General features: G+C 44.7%; 1 protein-coding gene across 2 annotated transcripts in view; it reads right to left on the bottom strand.

Moving 5' to 3' along the window:
• Positions 1-1,356: 1,356 nt before the first annotated feature.
• PCYT2 (phosphate cytidylyltransferase 2, ethanolamine) overlaps positions 1,357-21,005 on the bottom strand; it is a 65,576-nt gene continuing 45,927 nt past the window's right edge. For both annotated transcript variants that reach the window (XM_033961233.1, XM_033961234.1), the window contains 8 exons: positions 15,324-15,368; positions 14,913-15,051; positions 7,249-7,331; positions 3,435-3,512; positions 3,149-3,214; positions 2,958-3,023; positions 2,735-2,823; positions 1,357-1,817 (listed from right to left, as the gene is read on the bottom strand). In XM_033961233.1, the coding sequence (XP_033817124.1) occupies positions 1,697-1,817; positions 2,735-2,823; positions 2,958-3,023; positions 3,149-3,214; positions 3,435-3,512; positions 7,249-7,331; positions 14,913-15,051; positions 15,324-15,368 (687 nt within the window). In that variant the 3' untranslated portion in view covers positions 1,357-1,696. The remainder of the gene's footprint in view (positions 1,818-2,734; positions 2,824-2,957; positions 3,024-3,148; positions 3,215-3,434; positions 3,513-7,248; positions 7,332-14,912; positions 15,052-15,323; positions 15,369-21,005) is intronic.

Genomic DNA, 21,005 nt, shown 5'->3' with positions numbered 1-21,005 from the left:
ACACAGGATGGTTTCCAGCCACTGTCCCTCAAGTCTTGCGTTGAAGAACCCTGGTGTAGAAGGACCGAGGTTGAGATAGACACTAAAGAATGACACGGGATGGTTTCTAGCCACTGTCCCTCAAGCCTTGCATTGAAGAATGCTGATGTAGAAGGACCGAGGTTGAGATAGACACTAAAGAATGACACAGGATGGTTTCCAGCCACTGACCCTCAAGCCTTGCATTGAAGAATGCTGGTGTAGAAGGACTGGGGTTGAGATAGACACTAAAGAATTACATTACATTACATTAGGGACTTCTATTCCGCCTATACCTTGCAGTTCAAGGCGGATTACAAAAGAGCTAACTGGACATTTCCAGTGAAGTTACAGCTGTTTTGGGGTTTTTTGGAGGGTTTTTTTGGTTACAAGGGAGGAGAGATACCTGGATTAATTCTGGAAGAACTTGCAAATTGGATATTAAATTGACTGTACGTTACTGTGTGATATAACAAATAGATTACAGTTAGAGTACAAATAAGATTATGTAACATTTCAGGGATCTGAATACTTGGTTGGTGTTTTGGGGAGGAAGAGATTATTTAAGTGGAGGTTTTGGGGGAGAATGACACGGGATGATTTCTAGCCACTGTCTGTCAAGCCTTGCGTTGAAGAATGCTGATGTAGAAGGACCGAGGTTGAGATGAACACTAAAGAATGACATAGGATAGTTTCCTTCAGTTATCCGTGAGGACCAGAATGGTGATGAATTCTGTCACTGTGTCATTTTCTAGTAGGTTTCATAGGAATAGATGGGTCCTGGCAGATAATATGTGCTAATCTTGAGTAAAAGATACCCTAAGGGCCTAAATTTGTTTTCAGCCAAAACATAGGTGCCTAGTTTTTAGTTTCAAGTTCACCAAAATTCAGCTCAAAAGATATGCTTTTAAAAGTACAGCAGCCATTAATTTGCCTATAGAGTGGCACAAGTTAGATGCCTGCTTTTGAAAATCAGTTCTAAGCTCCTCCCTTATTTTCCCACCTTAAATCTTCTCCTGCCGCCACCCACATTTTAAGAGCCTAGTGAAACTAGCAGCATAAGCTTAGGCCCAGCTCTAATATGAGCCTAATGTTTTTTTGTTTTTTTTTACTATCACTCTCAAATGTTTTGGCGTAGAATGGTGTACCAAGAAACTAGCAGCATCGGAAGTATCTAACTCTGGCTTATCCATCTGGGTGAATATTCCATGCAGCTGCCAATGACATTCCCACCATATCCCACATCAGCAGAGCTGAGAAAAAACAGAGGTCGGGGCAGCAGAAACCATCAAAGTCATAAGTCTGGGAATCTGCTGCATCAAACTGTTTAGCACTGAGGAAATTTCAGTTAATTTTATTTTGATATATTTAAAAACTGTAGCTGTACAATACAACAGAAAGATAAAAGTTAAATTAGAAATTAGTGTTTACAGCAAAAGTGACCATTCAAAATCAAATGTCAAGGGCATTACCAGTATTGATCTGCAAAGGCCAGTCCTGCTCAGGCTTCACCTGAACAGATAAAAACACACTGAAAACAAATTAGTTCTTGTTAAAATCCATTTTAACATCAAAAAAGTTCAAAAATAAAACTTCCTCTTCTCCAGCCTTCCATTAGGTAACGTCAAAGGACCAGGAAGAATGCAGACACAGGGTGGTATGTCCAGGCTGCAGAGACTTAATTCTCCCCATCTTTCTGAAGCTGCAACATCTCCCTCAGCTTCTCCCGTTTTTTCAAAGCCTCCAGTACTGCCAGCTCCTTTGCTTCTTTCTTTTGGTTTCGAGCTTCAAATTCCAACCTGCAAATCACAATTGTATTAAATGAAGGACTAAGTGAACATCACTTCCCATCACAGAGTAGCAAGACTCATACTCAGACTCTTACTTCACTGTACAGGAAAAACAAATGAGGCTCAGAAAAAGGAATTTACCTGATATACTCAGGTCTCAGTTTATATTCAGATCAACCTTAAATTCTGGTAATCCAGTGGTGTGGTGAGCCTAGCTGGAATGGTGCAATCTCTCCTTCTCCCGAGGTGAGGTGTCGGGTCCTGTCCCGGCTGTTGAATCACCGCGTGCCCCTTCCTTCCATGCTGCAGAATCAACGCATGTCCTCGCCCTCCCTCCTGTAGAATCAATATACGCCTCCTCCCTTGAAGCAGTCTCGTGAATTGCTGCAGAATTCACAGCAGCCATTTTTTCAGTGAGACTGCACAGGCAAGGAGCACAAGAGGATCGCTCCTGTCCTGACTTACTCTGCTGGACCACCAGCAATTAAGGTAGGCCTGGGGGAGGCCTACGCTGCTTCTCCGAAGGAAGGGATGTGCACTGATTCTACAGGAGGGAGGGAGGCAAGAAGGGGCATGTGGTGATTCTACAGCCACCCGGGACAGGACCTGACATTTCACCTCACCTCAGGGGAGGGAGAGCTCACTCCCATCCCAGTTTGGCTCACCATACCACTGGACCACCAGGATTTTAGGTAGACCTGGGGAGAGGCCAGTGCTAGGTTTGGGAGGGGCGGGTGGTGTACAGCTGGGCGGCACTTGAATATAAACCCTTGATTTATATTTGACTTAACATTTTTCCCCCCCAAAAGGGGGGAAATATTATCTCTGTTTATATTTGAGTATATATAATACTGTACAAACATCCAGAACTATATACTGTATTCAATATTGCTAATATTAACAGCACAGAGATCCACAAAACCTACCTATTCTTAATTATCCTCTGCACAATATCATCTGTGGTCAGACCATTACCACTGTCCACAGTGTGGAAGATCCCACGTCTCTTAGGCTCCTGGAAACATAAAAGAAACCTTCTATTACAGACTGAAGTCTACTCTGTATCACTGTACCTCCAGGTATAATCAGAACAAAGGATTCCCTTCTGCACTTCCTGGTTTGTGTGCCTGTGCCTTGCTTGGAACTTACCAGGTAGGGATCAGAGCCATCTTTGTCTGAAGGGACCTCTGTCTTCCCATGACACACACACTCTACCTGTAAGAGGGTAAGTTTGCACTTTATTCCATGCTCAGCGAAACAAAGATGAGCATTTCTAGTACTAATGCAAGTGACCAACTCCCTTCTCTTCCTGTCCTGTCCAACTTGCTTCTGGGACTCACCTTGAAATGGTCCAGCAGATCCGCTGTCACAGCATAAGGGGCGCCAATCACAACCTCTGCCACATACTGCAAGAACAAACACACTCTGCTAGTTCTACCCTCCACTTCAGCTGCAAGTTCAAAAAAGTTTCAAGGCAGTGACACGGAATAAAATTGAGAAAACCACTACTGACAAAAAAGGTTAAGAATCAAATGCATTTGCAAGGGTAATTGCGAAAGATGGGATCAATATTCATGGCAGAAATACTGAATGAGAAGAGAGAAAGAAGCTGGAAGTGACACTTACCCGGCAGGCCAGCACACTCAGAGTCCTCTCATGTACATTCATGATGGGATAGTTTTTCCCTTTGTAATGATTCACTTCCTGCAGACACATTGATAAAAACTTCAGGACAGAAGGCCAAAATTGCTTTCAGTGGAGGACAGCTATTCCCTTCATCTCAGGAGCTGTGTTGTCACTTAGCCTCATGGCCCTGCTATCCCCAACTTCCTCCTCCCTCTAACAAGATGGAGTAATTAGGACTTACCTACTAAGTTTCTTTCCTTTAGACTTACCAGACCAGTCCAGAACTTTGGTGTGTGCCCACTGACCAGAAGATGGAGAAAAAGTCCTGCGTGCATCACCCAATAAGGACATAATGCAGCCTTAGCTGTTTATTGGTTATTGGCTAAATTAGCTCCAGGTATTCAATGTTGGGCCATGTCCGGGTACTGGAACTAGCATTGAATATCTGGCTCTCGACAGTCTTAACCTACCAGCAGGGCTTAAGTGGGTCCTGGCAATCAACAGTTCTTCTCTCCTGTTCTCTACCCCTCCCTCCCCCCAGCAAAGGCAAGTCTTCCTCTCTGCCCTCCCCCTCGGACCTCAAGATGCTTTGTGGTCTAGTGGTGATTTTGGCAGGTTGGCTCCAACTATAAATGGCAGCCGCAACCTCTAGGGGTAGTCTTGTGGTACTATCACTAGGGGTCTACTGCAGAGATTGCGGCAGCCATTTTAAAACTGGAACCTTGAGGGGCGGAAGAAAATAGGGTTCACTTCTGCCTTAGCACAACTGAACCGTCAGGGCTTTTCAGAAAGCCTGGAAGGGCCTGCTGTTACTTGGTGGGAGGAGGCCAGGACAACTGTGCTTGGGAAGGGCAGAGCAGCTTCAGGCCAATATTCAGAGCCAGCACCCGCAAAATTACTGGCTTCTCCCCGATTGCACCTCTGGAATGACTCTCTCTGGCTCACTTGATATAGACCCGTCAAATCCGATATTCAGCAGCTATGCCCAGTCAAGTACTGCTGAATACTGGCACCCAGCCTGCAGACTGCAACTGCAGAAAGATGGAGCCTCTCTTGCCCGTTTGAACTGCTTTGAATATTGATCAGTTAAGTATTTCAAATAATGGACCATTTATTTTCCATTTTGCTTAAGTTGTGCTAATAATACTCAATATTCACCAGTAAAAAAACACTGAAATGGCTCAAGAGGTTGGGGTTTTTTTTAGCTTGGAGATGAGAGCTATAATAGAGGTCTACGAAGTGGGCCTTGATTTTCAGTAAAATAATTGGGTAAGGCCTGAAGGGGATCTAGAATGGAAACATGTTGTTTTGCTTGCATTATATTGACACTACATTAGAAAAGTTTTAACTGGTTTAATATAGATGGAGATTGTTATGAAACCCTATTTCTTGCCTTTCTTATTGAGTGTTGCAATAAAGGATTAAAAAAAAAATCCTGGATGGAGCAGAACAGGTAAACGTGAATACATTGTTTAGTCGCTCAAAAAGTACAAAGAAATAAAAGAAGAAAATATTTCTTCATTCAACATATAGTTAAACTCTGGAATTCACTGTTGGAGCAAGTGGTAAAAGCAATTAATGTAGCTTGGCTTGGACAAATTCCTGGAGGAAAAGTCCATAAACTGTTAAGGTAGACCTGGAGAAAGCCATTACTTAACCCTGGTAGCATAGAATCTGGCTTTTTGGGAGCTGTCTGCAGGGGACATGATCAAAACATTCAAGATAATGAAGGGAATAGACTTAGTAGATAGACAGGTTGTTCACCCTTTCCAAGGTAGGGAGAACGAGCGGGCACTCTCTAAAATTGAAAGGGGATAGATTCTGTACAAACGTAAGGAAGTCCTTCTTCACCCAGAGAGTGGTAGAAAACTGGAACGCTCTTCCGGAGTCTGTCTTAGGATTAAACACCCTCAAGGGATTCAAGACAAAGTTAGAAAAGTTCCTGTTGAACCGGAACGTACGCAGGTAAGGCTAGTCTCAGTTAGGGCACTGGTCTTCGACCTAAGGGCCACGGCGTTGGCGGACTGCTGGGCACGATGGACCACTGGTCTGACCCAGCAGCGGCAATTCTTATGTTCTTATGTTTTTGGACCTGGACTGACCACTACTGGAAACAGGGTACAGGGTTAGATGGGCCTGTGATCTAACCCAGAAAGACAATACTTATGCTCTTAAGTTAAACAGAAAGGAAACCTGAACACAGCTTGTTGATTAAAAAGAGTAATATAAAGTATATTAAAGTGGTTTGATAACCAAAAATATAATAAGGAGAGTCCCTGGACTGGTCTGGTGGCAAATAGAAAGAAAATTAGCAGGTAAGACCTAATTTCTCTTTTCTTAGTGTCCTCACCAGACCAGTCCAGTACTCATAGGAAGTATCAAAACAGTTCTCAAGAGGGGTGAAACTCTAAAATCTCTGCTTGAAAAATTTCAATTCTAAATGCAGTAAACAGACATGCTTCTATCTGGAGTCCAAAGCTTTGTGAATATCAGAAGAAACAACTGTATCACCATTCTGCAATTGTGAATCAGGAATATTGCTCACTATTCTACCATGAAGCTGAAACAGCACTGGTAGAAAGTTTTCAAAGTGTAAAATGTCACTTCCAACAAAATATTACTTTAGCTACTGAGCAATAGTTAGTTAAGTACCATCCTAGTGAGTAGATGAATTACAGATCTAATAAGAAATAGGTTTTGTGCTAGTCTGGTCAAGTCCTCCAGTGTCATCCCTATGGTTGCTTTCAACGTGTCCAGCCATCTGATTGCAGGTCGCCCTCTTCGTCTGGTTCCTTTGATCTTCCCAAACATGATGTTCTTCTCCAATAATCTCTCTCTTTTGACAGTATGACCAAAATAAGTCAGTCATAACTTCATCATTTGGGCTTCGAGTGACATAGCCGGTTTGATTTCTTCCAGAATTGATTTGTTAGTTCTGGTGGTCCACAGCACTCATAAAATCCTTCTCCAACATCAAAGTTCAAATGAACAATAAGCTTTAGGAATTGGATCACCTTATCTGAAACCTGCAAAGAGAAAAATCAATCTGCTCAACCTTGCAAATTGGTAGGTCACGTCATTGCACTTCTAAAGTACACAATGGACATGGAACAAAAGTAAAGATTTGATTTGTCTGAAATGAGGATACCCTCTCTGAAAGAAAGGACAGAATTATTTAATCAACATTCCTGTTTCCAGCTCCTGTACGAGCTTGTAGCTCAAAATTCTCTTAGAAGAGGAGAAAGAAACTGAGAATAACTACGTAAAGGGTAAGATTCTTCCAAGACAAAAGTCTCAGTGCCTTAAGTGACAGACTCAGAAGAAACGTACAGGAGGATGTAAAGCACTACATAAGAAAGAAAAAGGGAGGGCGAAGAACTCAGATACTTCTGCATATCATCCCTGTTCTAGATCAAATTAAATATGTCCATTTTATTGCTTATTTTGGGAGTTTAAAACCTCAGGTGAAGTATCCCTCTGCTCAACTAGGTCAGGAGTTGCTTCAGTAACTAGTTCACGATCTACATGGTTTGCCTATCACTGTTCAGTGGAGACAGAGAAACACTGAACATTTAAAACTGCAGTGTATCCTTATTAGGTGAAACATGAAGGACTATTACCCCCCCCCCCCCCCACACACACACCCTCTGTCTCCATCTGCTGGTCTACTGGCATAACCCACTGGTCTGATGAAGATGCTAAGGATCTCTTTTAGGAGCCATGCTATTCCCCCCCCTCGCCCTTTGGTTCTCCCATCTCTTTCCACTCATGCTCAGACACCAGGTGTTTGGTTTCCAGCAAGCTGTACTATAACCTGATCAAAGTGGAGTCCAACGATGATGTAGGGTCTTTCTGCCAGTCTATGCACCTTCTCCAGGAAATCCACATGTCCAATATCTGCAGCTCTAATTAAGGATCTCAGTTACCATATACTAATTTCTAAACCAACCTTAGGTGCAATAGGTTAACTCATCATTCATACCTCTAAACCTGACTTACAAAAAGTTTCTTTACCTAAAAGTGAACCAGTTAATGAAATGTTGCTTACATAACATAACAATGGCAGTTGTATACTGCTAACAATATAAAGATTTAAGCAGATTACAAACCCAAGATAGCAGGACATTCTCCTGCAAATAAGAAAAATAAAATATAGTAATTAATACAATAAAAAAAGAAAGAGACACTGAATTAAGAATAAATTTCCTAAATAATGTCTTTATATTTCTTCTAAAAGCCTGATAAGAGTGAGACTGAACAAAGCATGCAGAAGTTTCTTTCCAAATCGTAGGAGCTTGAAAAACTAGCAACATTTCATGTAACTCAAATCTTTTCCTGCCCTTCACAAAAAGGAAGGTAAAAAGAGAATTATTAAGGGGTTGCCTGATCCTGGAAGAAATAGCAAATTGAAAGTGAGAATGCATATATTATCCCAGGACAAGCAGGCAGCATATTCTTGACTGATGGGTGACGGCACCGACGGAGCCCCGGTACGGACAATTTTAGAGTGATTGCACTCTAAGAACTTAGAAAGTTCCAGTAGGCCGCACCGCGCACGCGCGAGTGCTTTCCCGCCCGAAAGAGGCGCGCGGTCCCCAGTTTCTTAGTTTCCGCGGAGCTAAGAAAACGCGTCTCTCTCAACGGCCGTTGTGAAAGAACCTTTGTGTAAACTTCCCGCTCGCGTAAACTTGTTAAGGAAATATTATTTCCTTTCCTTTTTTCTTTCTTTTCTTTATTTAAAAAAAAAAAAAAAAACATTTGTTTTTTTCCTTCTTTTTCGGATTTGCCCCGGCGGGGCCTTTTGCCACCATCGAGGCCTCGGCCTTCGATTTGGTTGAAGCCGTCTTTACATTCATGCCCCCTCAACCCGGCTTCAAGAAGTGCCAGCGGTGTGCACGACCAATTTCACTAACTGACCCACATAATTGGTGTCTCCAGTGTCTTGGTCCCGACCATCGAGCGTCTACCTGCACCCGCTGTGCGACTTTGAAAAAGAGAACTCTTAAAAATAGAGAAATTCAACAGAAATTACTGTTTGGTGCCGAAATGTCTGATTCTACAACACCGGCACCGACATCGGCACCGGCGCAGTCGGCACCCACATCATCGACACCACGCGATACCGCGTCGGTGTTGACTCCTTCAGGTAAGCCGGCTAAGAAGCCTTCCCCGTTGGAGCGTCCTCCGGTCTCGATGGCAGCGAGCCCAATCCTGCCGACCTCGAGGCGCCCACGGAAGCGCTCCGCCCCAATAGAGGTGAGCCCCTCTACATCGGGTTCCTCATCCTCGGGGCGTAGAGCGGCACCGCAGGTACCACAAAAGAAAAAAGCGGTACCGGTGCCTTCCCTCGAAGACCGTATAGCTGCTGTTCTGCAGGCGCAACTTAAAGAACAGTTACAGCACCTCCTGCCTTCATTCCTGGCACCGAATCTACCGGTACCAGTTCGGTCTGAGCCACCGGTACCGATAGTGGACCGTCCTATTTTATCGACGTCCACTTTGTCGGTACCGGTACAATCTGTTTCCTCGGTCTCCATGCCGATTCTTGCACTGGAGCCGAGAGCTCACCATCAAGCTGTACAGACTTCGGCTCCGGTGCATACAGTGACATCTCCCGGTACCGAGTCAGGCAGGTCAGGGAAGTCTCGTCGCAAATCCCGTCATTTAGAGCCTTCCACACCGGAATCTCGAGACCGGAGTTTTCAAGTTCGAGATCCTGACTTGTGGGGTGACTCAGAGGATCCTATTCTTTCTGAGGGGGAATGCTCTTCTGGTGATGAGGACCCGTCTGCTTTAGGACCCTCCTCTAGACCAGAGGTGTCTTCTTTTTCTTCCTTTTTAAAGGAAATGTGTGACTCTCTCTCCATTCCTTTGGAGGCTGAGTCAAAGAAATCCAAAGCTTTTCTAGATGCCTTGGATTTTGACCAGCCTCCAAAGGAATACCTTAAGTTACCTCTCCATGACATCTTGAGAGAGACTTTTTATAAGAATCTGGAATCTCCTTTAACTATTCCTGGAGCTCCCCGAAAATTGGATTCCTTGTATAAGGTCATTCCTATCCCTGGGTTTGACAAACCCCAACTGCCTCATGAGTCCCTTTTGGTTGAGTCCACCTTAAAAAAGTCCAAAGGGACTAGTGTATATGCTTCAGTCCCTCCTGGCAGAGAGGGCAAATCCATGGACAAGTTTGGTAAAAGGCTATACCAAAATGCAATGTTAGCCAATCGATCAGGAAATTACGCATTTCATTTCTCTTTCTATCTTAAGCAGCTTATTCAAAATCTCACTGCTTTTGAGAAATATCTTCCTGATCGGAAAAAGTCTGCTTTTCACCAAACTTGTTCCTCTCTTTTACAGCTTCGTAAATTCATGGTCAGATCCATTTATGATACCTTCGAGCTGACCTCCAGGGCCACAGCCATGTCAGTGGCCATGCGACGGCTAGCCTGGCTTCGGGTTTCAGAACTCAACGTCAATCACCAGGATCGACTAGCCAATGCACCTTGCTTGGGGGATGAGCTGTTTGGAGATTCCATGGACTCCACTACTCAAAAACTATCGGCTCATGAGACTAGATGGGACACGCTTCTTAAAACTAAGAAGCCTCCACCAACCAGGCCTTTTCGTCCACAATCAACCTACCAACGTAGATTTGTGGCTCGTCCTCTGCCTCAAGCTGCACAACAGCCTAGACGTCAGAGACAACAACGACCAGCTGCTAGACAACCTCAACAACAGCAGCAGGTAAAACCTACACCTTCACAAAAGTCTACACAATCCTTTTGACTTGGTTCTCCAGAACATAGCCAGTCTTGTTCCTTCTACCCAACTTCCACAGCCTATAGGAGGACGCCTTACTTATTTCAAAAGCCGTTGGGAACTTATCACGTCAGATCAGTGGGTCCTGAACATCATCCACCACGGCTACTCTCTCAACTTTCAGATTCTACCTCCTCCAAGTCAACCAAAAGAGTCTGCTTTGCACACTCCTCAGTCTTCCCTTCTTCTCCAGGAGGTTCAATCCCTCCTCCTTCTGAACGCTATAGAGGAGGTTCCTCTAGATCAAAAGGGGCAGGGGTTCTACTCCCGTTATTTTTTAGTCCCCAAAAAAACAGGAGATCTCAGACCCATTCTAGATCTCTGCGATCTCAATAAGTATTTGGTCAAAGAAAAGTTCAAAATGCTTTCTCTGGCCACTCTTTATCCTCTTCTCAATCAAGGCGACTGGCTATGTTCCCTCGATCTCAAAGACGCATACACTCATATACCGGTCAATCTGGTCTCCAGACAGTACCTACGCTTCATGATCAATCGTTGTCATTACCAATACAAGGTGCTGCCCTTCGGTCTTGCCTCCTCTCCAAGAGTGTTCACCAAATGTCTGATTGTGGTGGCTGCCTTTCTACGATCTCACCACCTTCAGGTCTTTCCTTACCTGGACGACTGGTTAATCAAGGCCAATGCATCTCAGACTGTTCTCCTGGCCACCAACCAAACCATCAGGTTTCTTCAACTTCTGGGGTTCGAGATCAATCTACCCAAATCTCATCTCATCCCCACTCAGAGACTTCAATTCATAGGAGCTATCTTGGACACAGTCCTCATGAGAGCGTTCCTGCCATCCAACCGTCTTCAAACGCTTCAATCTCTATGTCAGCAGGTGCTTCCACAGCGTTCCATCTCGGCAAAGCAAATGATGATTCTCTTGGGTCACATGGCGTCCACAGTTCATGTCACACTCCTCGCACGTCTTCACCTGCGCTCTCCTCAATGGACCCTTGCTACTCAGTGGTCCCAAGCGACGGATCCTTGCTCACGTCACATATCTGTGACGTCATCTCTTCGTCAGTCTCTACAATGGTGGTTGGTATACTCAAATCTATCCAGAGGTCTTCTGTTCCATCAACCTCCTCATCAACTAGTCATCACAACCGATGCCTCTCCTTATGCATGGGGAGCTCATTTGAACGAGTTCCAAACTCAGGGCCTTTGGACAGACCAGGAAAAGAAGCATCACATCAATTTCCTGGAACTCAGAGCGATGTTTTATGCCCTCAAGGCCTTCCAGCATCTTCTCTTTCCTCAAGTTATCATGTTGTGCACAGACAATCAAGTTGCGATGTACTACATCAACAAACAGGGTGGGACGGGCTCTCGCCTCTTATGTCAGGAAGCCCAAAAGATCTGGACTTGGGCCATAAATCACCATCTATTCCTGAAAGCTATTTACATTCAGGGAGAGAAGAATACCTTAGCGGACAAGCTCAGCAGAATTCTCCAGCCTCACGAGTGGACTCTAGATCCTGTAACTCTACAATCCATCTTCGCTCAATGGGGCACTCCTCAGATAGACCTCTTTGCAGCTCCTCACAATCACCAGCTGCCCCTTTTCTGCTCCAGACTCTCCTCTCCTCACCGTCTGGCAGCGGATGCATTTCTCCTCGATTGGTCCAATCTGTTCCTGTACGCTTTCCCTCCTCTGCCTCTCATGTTGAGAACCTTGTTCAAGCTCAAGAGGGAACGAGCAACCATGATTCTGATTGCTCCGAGGTGGCCCAGGCAACATTGGTTCTCCCTTCTACTTCAACTCAGTTCCAGGGAACCTTTTCTTCTGCCACTGTATCCTTCTCTGCTTACACAGCATCAGGAAACCCTTCTACATCCCAACCTCCAGTCTCTGCACCTGACAGCTTGGTATCTTTCGGGCTGACTTCTCATGATACGCTGTTGTCTCAGCCTGTTCGTTCAATTCTGGATGCCTCCAGGAAACCGGCCACTCTTCAATGTTACCATCAGAAGTGGACACGGTTTTCTTCCTGGTGTCTTCTTCATCATTATAATCCCACTTCCCTTGCAGTAGAGACCTTGTTGGATTATCTTCTTTCTTTGTCAGACTCTGGCCTCAAGTCCACTTCAATCAGAGTCCATCTCAGTGCTATAGCGGCTTTTCATGAGCCAGTCCATGGAAAACTCCTCTCAGCTCATCCCTTGGTGTCCAGGTTCATGCGGGGTCTTTTTAATGTTAAACCACCTCTTAAAGCCCCTCCTGTTATCTGGGATCTCAATGTGGTTCTTTCCATTTTAATGAAACCTCCATTTGAACCCTTGGCTACCGCTTCTTTCAAGTTTCTCACTTGGAAGGTACTTTTCCTTATTGCCCTTACCTCTGCCAGGAGGGTCAGTGAGCTTCATGCACTAGTTGCAGACCCACCTTTTACAGTATTCCATCACGACAAGGTGGTTCTGCGTACGCACCCAAAGTTTCTTCCTAAGGTTGTTTCTGAATTTCATCTAAACCAATCCATTGTTCTGCCTGTCTTCTTTCCGAAACCTCACTCACATTCAGGGGAACAGGCTCTGCATACTTTGGACTGTAAGAGGGCTCTAGCTTACTATTTAGACCGCACTAAGCCCTACAGATCATCTCCCCAACTATTTCTATCTTTTGATCTGAATAAATTGGGACGTCCTGTTTCTAAACGTACGTTGTCTAATTGGCTGGCAGCGTGCATTTCATTCTGTTATGCTCAGACCGGACTGACACTGGGGGGTTCTGTCACGGCCCATAGAGTCCGAGCCATGGCAGCATCTGTAGCTTTCCTCCGTTCCACTCCTATTGAGGAAATCTGCAAGGCTGCTACTTGGTCCTCAGTTCATACTTTTACATCTCATTATTGTCTGGACGCTTTCTCCAGACGGGATGGACACTTCGGCCAATCTGTTTTGCAAAATTTGTTTTCCTAATGGCCAACCTTCCCACCATCCCTCTTTTTGTTAGCTTGGAGGTCACCCATCAGTCAAGAATATGCTGCCTGCTTGTCCTGGGATAAAGCACAGTTACTTACCGTAACAGGTGTTATCCAGGGACAGCAGGCAGATATTCTTGCGTCCCTCCCACCTCCCCGGGTTGGCTTCTTAGCTGGCTTATCCTAACTGGGGACCGCGCGCCTCTGTCGGGCGGGAAAGCACTCGCGCGTGCGCGGTGCGGCCTACTGGAACTTTCTAAGTTCTTAGAGTGCAATCACTCTAAAATTGTCCGTACCGGGGCTCCGTCGGTGCCGTCACCCATCAGTCAAGAATATCTGCCTGCTGTCCCTGGATAACACCTGTTACGGTAAGTAACTGTGCTTTCTGGACAACCTTAAATAAAATCCTCTCCTCTACTGGAAGTCAATGTAGGTTAATGCAATATCCCACGATATGATCACGCATGATCACGATATGATCACGCATGTTCCGAGTCATATGCTTAATGTTGCCTATATAACTAAGATTACAATAATCCAACCTGGACAACAGAGACTGAACCAACAGTCTAAACCAGGGGTGTCCAATGTCGGTCCTCGAGGGCCGCAGTCCAGTCGGATTTTCAGGATTTCCCCAATGAATATACATGAGGTCTATTTGCATGCACTGCTTTCATTGTATGCTAATAGATCTCATGCATATTCATTGGGGAAATCCTGAAAACCCGACTGGATTGCGGCCCTCGAGGACCGACATTGGACACCCCTGGTCTAAACTGTTCCACTTCAAAATATTTCCTAATACATCTTAATTAGAGTATTAATAAGAGATTCAAGGAATTATGTTTGATCCAAATAAACCCCTAGGATCTTTATTACAGGAGAAAGAATATACTACATTTTTCGCTCCATAAGAAACACTTTTTCCGCCCCAAAAAGTGGGTGGAGAAGTGTACATTTATTTGTTTAAAATTGTTCTATTGTTTGTCTCCTAATTTTAAACTATCATATGCACTGAAGTATTTGACATTGCGTATACAACAAATTTTAATAAACTTGAAACTTGTAGAGGAGGAAAAACCAAGAAAAAAAATTCTGAACCAAATTAATTTTTTCCTTGGATTTTCCTCCTCTATACGTAGGTGCGTCTTATAGACCGAAAAATACAGTAAATAAAACTATGATCAATGTATCTCAGTCATTGTCCCTCCCCTTTTTCATCCTTTTCTTTTCCCCCCTCCACATACTAGCCAGTGCCCTGCCTTTGCTCACTCTCTGGGGTCTGCACCCAGGATGTCACTCTTGCCTCTTCTCTGCTTCCTAGACATCATCTCCCACATGCCGGAGACCGTCTTCCCTACCTTCATCCTCACTCTGTCACTATTCTTCTTCACTCAACTCTTTAAAGCAATGGATTTATAAGGAATAAAAAGCCCTACAAGGTGGATAATCTTGTGCTAAGGTCAATTTGAGATGGAGCACTAGTAGTGCAGAGCTGCGAAGGGAGGGCAAGCAGATGGTTGATAGGGAATGCAGTGGGCAAGATAGATGGGAGGTCAAGGTTCAAAGAGAAGAATGCAGTGGTGGTGGTAAGGACAGCTATTGTTAGAGAAGAGCAAGGTCACAGTCACAATTGCAAAGCGAGAATATGGGTGCAGCCCTGGGACCATCACCTTCTTCTTCAGTCTCTTTAAGAAAGTTCCACGCCCAGTCAACCTGAGCCAAATGATACGGAACAGGTCAAATGCTCCAGCCACGTATATGATCGTATCGCCTGGCTCTGGCTCCTTTCCAGAAGCAAACTGGATGATCTTCTGAGATGTCTGCAAGAACTGAGACACTCCTGTCCAGGGGCTGTGCCCTTTTGGACCCTAACAAATGAAAAGAAAATGAGGAGAAAGACTCTCACCACGACTCAAGCACAAGACTATGTCCACAAAAGGAGAAGATACTGTATGTCCCCTTTAGACTCCATGGGAAGCTTACCCAAAGCAGACCACCACCAGCTCCCCTCTCCCCCCCCCCACCCTCTGTGGAAGGAGTGGAGCAAATGACCAATGATCAAGCATTTTCACTCCTCCTTTCAATGTCAAAATCCTGAGTTTGCTTGGATTTTGTGGACAGAACAATGGCATCTACCCACCTTGCCGAAGTTATCTGTGTGCTGCTGGTAATCTGAATTTTCATCCTGAACAGAGAAAGAGAAACTCAGGTTAGGGGACTAGCCAGAAAGCTTACCTGCCACTGTACAGCACAGTCAGAGAGAGGAATGAAGTACCAGCCCCTTGCAGCACAGATCAGGTAAAGACAAGAGAGAGATCTCTTACCCTCTGTCTTTTATCTAAACTGAACAGAAATAGTGCACAAAGCTTTCTCGATCCAATTTTTGCCTTCCCTCCCAAAATAAATTGGTTGAAGTTATCTGCATATCTTTTTCCTATGATAAAGTAGTGTTATTCCTCTTCAGTATATAGAAATAAAGGTTAATACACGTCAGACTAGCTTTCAAGAGCTAAGATCCATTTTGAGGAAAGAGGGTTTTAGTTGTCAAATTAAGTTAGTCCAGTAAAAGGGGCATCACCTTATTGCTATTTTTTATGTTGAAATGTTTTTATTGAAATTGAAAATGACAAACAAGCAAAAATAGTTTACATACTCAAATGATACAAACAGTACTCAACCTCACCTCCCAACCACCCATCCCCCCCCCCACCCACCCATCCACCCCAAAATGCAAACTGTACAATGGTTAGAGCGTATGAGTAATCAAGGATTCAAAAGGTGACTGCGAGCAGCAGGAGTTAAAGTTAACCAAAAAGACTCCCAAATATGGCAAAACAAGCGTCCCTGGGGCACCTCAAAGGAAGCGATGGAGAGACGTTCCATCGAAGCCTGCTGAATCATAAGAGAACGCCAGTGTGATTGTGTGGGTGGATCAGGAACAGTCCAACATTGCAGTATTGTCTTTTTTCCCAATAGAAACATAGAAACATAGAAAGATGACGGCAGATAAGGGCCATAGCCTTTCAAGTCTGCCCACACTATTTACCCACCCTCTTAAGTCTACTGACCCCCTAAAGTATAATTGTGATTATACTGTCACTCTACTGACCTGCTCATTCAGTCCTAGTGACCCTATCCCTTGGCATAACCTCGCAGGGATCCCACATAGGTATCCCATTTGTTCTTGAAGTTTGGGATGCTGCGTGCCTCGACCACCTGCACTGGAAGCTTGTTCCAGTGTTCAATCACTCTCTCCGTGAAGAAGTACTTCCTGGCGTCTCCACGAAACTTCCCTCCCCTGAGCTTGAGTGGATGTCCTCTTGTGGTCGAGGGTCCCTTGAGAAGAAAGATATCATCTTCCACCTCGACCCGTCCCGTGATGTACTTAAATGTCTCAATCATGTCTCCCCTCTCCCTACGCTCCTCGAGAGTGTAGAGCTGCAATTTGCTCAGTCTTTCCTCGTACGGGAGACCCTTTAGCCCCGAGACCATCCTGGTGGCCATCCGCTGAACCGATTCAACTCTGAGCACATCCTTACGGTAATGTGGCCTCCAGAATTGCACACAGTATTCCAGATGAGGTCTCACCATGGCTCTGTACAATGGCATCATGACTTCAGGTTTCCTGTTGACGAAGCTTCTCTTGATACAACCTATCATTTGCCGTGCTTTAGATGAAGCCTTCTCCACTTGAGTGGCTGCTTTCATGTCAGCACTGATGATTACTCCTAAGTCTCGTTCTGCCGTAGTCCTGGCTAAAGTTTCTCCATTCAGGGTGTAAGTTCTGCAAGGATTTCCATTACCGAGATGCATGACCTTACATTTCTTGGCATTGAAGCCCAGCTGCCAGATCAAGGACCAACTTTCTAAAGTACGCAGGTCTTGCTCCATAGCATCCTGAAGATTATAGCCATTTACTATATTGCATAGTTTAGCGTCATCAGCGAATAAGGTTACCTTGCCTTGAAGCCCTTGAGTTAGATCCCCAATGAATATGTTGAAGAGGAGTGGGCCCAGGACCGAACCCTGTGGCACTCCGCTGGTCATCTCCGACATTTTAGAGAGGGTACCGTTGACCACCACCTTCTGAAGTCTGCCACTAAGCCAATCTTTAACCCATGCAGTTAGAGTCTCTCCTAATCCCATCGATTTCATCTTGTTCAGCAGCCTGCGGTGTGGGACGCTGTCAAACGCTTTGCTGAAGTCCAGGTACACGACGTCCAAGGACTCTCCTGAGTCCAGTCTTCTTGTTACCCAGTCAAAGAAGCTGATTAGATTGGACTGACATGACCTACCCTTGGTGAATCCATGTTGGCTGGGATCCCGGAGATTTCCCTCGTTCAGGATCGTATCTAATTTATACTTAATTAGTGTTTCCATGAGTTTACACACTATTGAGTTTACGCACTATCGTTCCAGAAAACCCCGAAACCCCTTGGGAGATGCACGGGATATACCCTCTAAAGTAAAAAGCAAGTCGGGACGACTAACATAGCCATGATGCCACATAGATGTACTGTGGCGACGTAACTGAGTCCAAAAGTACTGCACCAGTGGACAGGCCCAAAACTGGTGACCCAATGTTGCATGAAGTTGAGTGCATTTTAAACAAGCATCTGTCTGTAGAAATTTAACTCGGTGGAGATAAACAGGCGAACGATGAAGTCTAAGAAAAAACTTATAGTTCATTTCAATTAAAGTAACCTGAGTGGTAATACCGGCTGTGCGCTTAAGATCTTTCTGAATAATATCTCCAGTAATCACACAGACCATTTAGTTGCATAAAATTCATAAGGTATATGTCCCAGGCTCTCCCAGAGAAATCGGTGATGATACTTCAAAGGTATCTGCGTTTGAGCTGAAAGGCATAACGCTTCAGAAAGAGCCTCCTGACTGAGATTGGTAAGTCCGGCCCGCGGAAGAGACTGCACATAGGATGCCATCTGAGAGTATGCCAAACAATCAGAAGGGCGCCAGTGATGTTCAAGTTTGTAATGTAGCAAAAGAAAGCAGGGTGCCCTGAGAATTAACCACCTGAAATAAGTATTGCAAGTTAGTCTTTTTCCACACCGACTGAGGAAATCGGGAGGTCCCCGGGGGGAAATCCATGTTATCCCAAAAAGGCATATAAGCCTTGGCAGAAGGCCTGATCTGCAAATGGTTACATAATCTCCGCCAAACCTGTCGAAGAGGCTTGAAGAGAATACCACCCAAGGGAGCAGGGCAGCCAGGGAGGCGTTGGGCATGCAAGAGATAGCTAAAATGATATGGGGCACAAAGAGTAAGTTCAGATGGAGTATCCGAAAAATGACAGGTTCCCCGGAACCAATCATTCAGGTGCCTCATCTGACAAGCCTGGGAAAATAACCGAATACTATGCAGTCCCAGCCAGTGCTCCCTCTAAGCGGGCGGGTGTTGTGAGCAAAATATTTTTCGCTGTGCGCTAAAAATATCGGGCGCCAGCAAGTTATGAGCCAACTCGCCCGATTCTCCTCTCGCCGCCCTGCCCGCCGTGCGCTGTGACGTGAAACTTGTGCGCTGGATGTAATATTTTGTGCGCCAGCGCACGCCAGCGCAGCTTAGAGGGAACACTGGTCCCAGCCCCCCCTGGTCTCTCGGTTTCATTAACACTGATAAGGACAACCGTGCCCTCCTCCCATTCCACAGATAAGCAGTCAAACATCTACCAAGTTCTTTGTCATGTTTAACAAGTAGCAATAATGGAAGCATCTGAAACACATAAAGCCACTGAGACACCAAAACCATATTATACAGTGCTATTTTTCCCATCAGAGAAAGAGGAAACTCCCTCCAGAGACCCAACCGCTGTTTAGTCAGGGACATGAGTGGCAAGACATTCAGTTGGTACAGTTTCGTAAGATCCCTTGGGATTTGAATTCCCAAATAAGTAAGATGATCTGGTGCCCATTTTAAAGGAAAGGGTCCCCTCCATTATCCCGGGATTTCCGGTGAAAGTGGTAGCACCATTGATTTTTGATAATTAAGGACTAAACCCGAGTACATATTAAACTCATCCACAAGTGCCAAAGCCCAGGACAAAGACGGTTGTGGAGTCGCCAAAGTCAGCATCATATCGTCCGCAAAGGCTAACACACGCAGTTGACTGTCTCCTTCCAGGAGGCCACTCAATTCATCATCCCTCTTAATTGTGCGCAAAAATGGATCTAGGTAAAGCAAAAACAACAAGGGAGACAAAGGGCTACCCTGTCTCGTCCCGTGCTCAATGGAAAAAGGCGACGTTCGTGTGCCGTTCACCAGGACACAAGCAGTGGGTTCATGATACAGCAAACGAACCATATCTTGAAACCAGCCCGTAATACCCATGTGAGTGAGAACTGTGAACAAGTAGGACCAGTTAACCAGATCAAAGGCTTTAGCAGCATCAAGGCTAACCCCTACCCCTTATGTACAAACCTTAATTGTTCCTTTTTTTTTTTTTTTTAATTAATATTATAAATTATTTAAATTGTATTTCCACCTTTTACCTACATGTTTCAATTTGTATTAATAGAACATAATGATTAGTCTGTATTTTGTCTTATTTGTATTTGTATTTGTCATCCCTGGTTTCTATTGTACATTACAATTATGTAATACGCATTGAAATATTTGATATTGCGTAAAATCAAAATTTAATAAACTTGAAACTTGAACTTGAAACTAACCAAAATACCCACAGTATGAGCAGCCTGGGCTCTGTGTATCGCAGTCAGCAAGCGACAGACATTCAAAACCAAATGCCTCTGTCGCACAAAACCTACCTATTCTGGGACAATCAACTGCGGTAACAGGGAAGCCAAGCGATTTGCCAATACCTTATCCAATATTTTTATATCTACATTGATTAAGGAGATGGGACGATAAGAATCAATATCAGTCTCCGGCTTGCCCGGTTTCGGAATAAGCATAATATAGGCCTGATTAGCACCAACCGGGAAGGTACCCACTTCCAACGCAGTGGTATAATAGGCCTCCAACGGGCCACAAAGTTGCGGAAACAGTACTTTATAAAATTCTGGGGTGAAACCATCGGGTCCGGGTGCCGAACGAGTTATTGCTATTTTTATTCCTTCTCTGAATTCACCAAGTAAACTCTGATTCTCTGAAAGACCTTAACCAGGGCTCAGATGTACAGAAGGAGTTGCAAAATCCTACTACTATTTAACATTTCTATAGCGCTGATAAAGGCATACCCAGCGCTATAAAAAGACGGTCTCTGCTCAGGATTTCTTTTTCCGTTTTCTATACCCTTCTCCCAGGGGAGCTCAGAACAGTTTACGTGAATCTTATACAGGTACTCAAGTATTCTGCCCTGTTTGTCCTGATGGGCTCAAAATCTATCCAATGTCCTGAACGGTCCATCCAGGGTACCCTATAATTTCACACATTACAATCTCATGATTAAATGTCTTTATTCATTGCTATTTCTGTCCGATATTGTCCTTCAGTTCCAACTACTAGAGTTGCTCTTGAAGCTCACTCCAGCCTATCCAAACCATCTCATCATTTGCGGGATTCAGACCAAATTGGTGGGGCCCACCTTAAACCGAACTGCCATAAACGGGACACAGACCATGCAAGTCTGCCCAGCACCAGCCTTAGTTATTCAATTTATACCATTCATATTCTAATTAAAGATCCTCTGTGTTCATCCCAAACTTTTCCTCTCCACCACCTCCTTTGGGAAGGCATTCCAGGCATCAACCACCCTCTCCATGAAAAAGAATTTCCTAACATTACTCCTAAGTCTGCCACCCTGCAACCTCAATTCATGCCCTCTATATCACATCACCCCTGTCCC

Source organism: Geotrypetes seraphini, chromosome 10, assembly GCF_902459505.1.
Source record: "Geotrypetes seraphini chromosome 10, aGeoSer1.1, whole genome shotgun sequence".
In the NCBI taxonomy this organism is placed as follows: Eukaryota; Metazoa; Chordata; class Amphibia; order Gymnophiona; family Dermophiidae; genus Geotrypetes; species Geotrypetes seraphini.
This window is presented reverse-complemented; position numbering and strand designations above follow the sequence as displayed.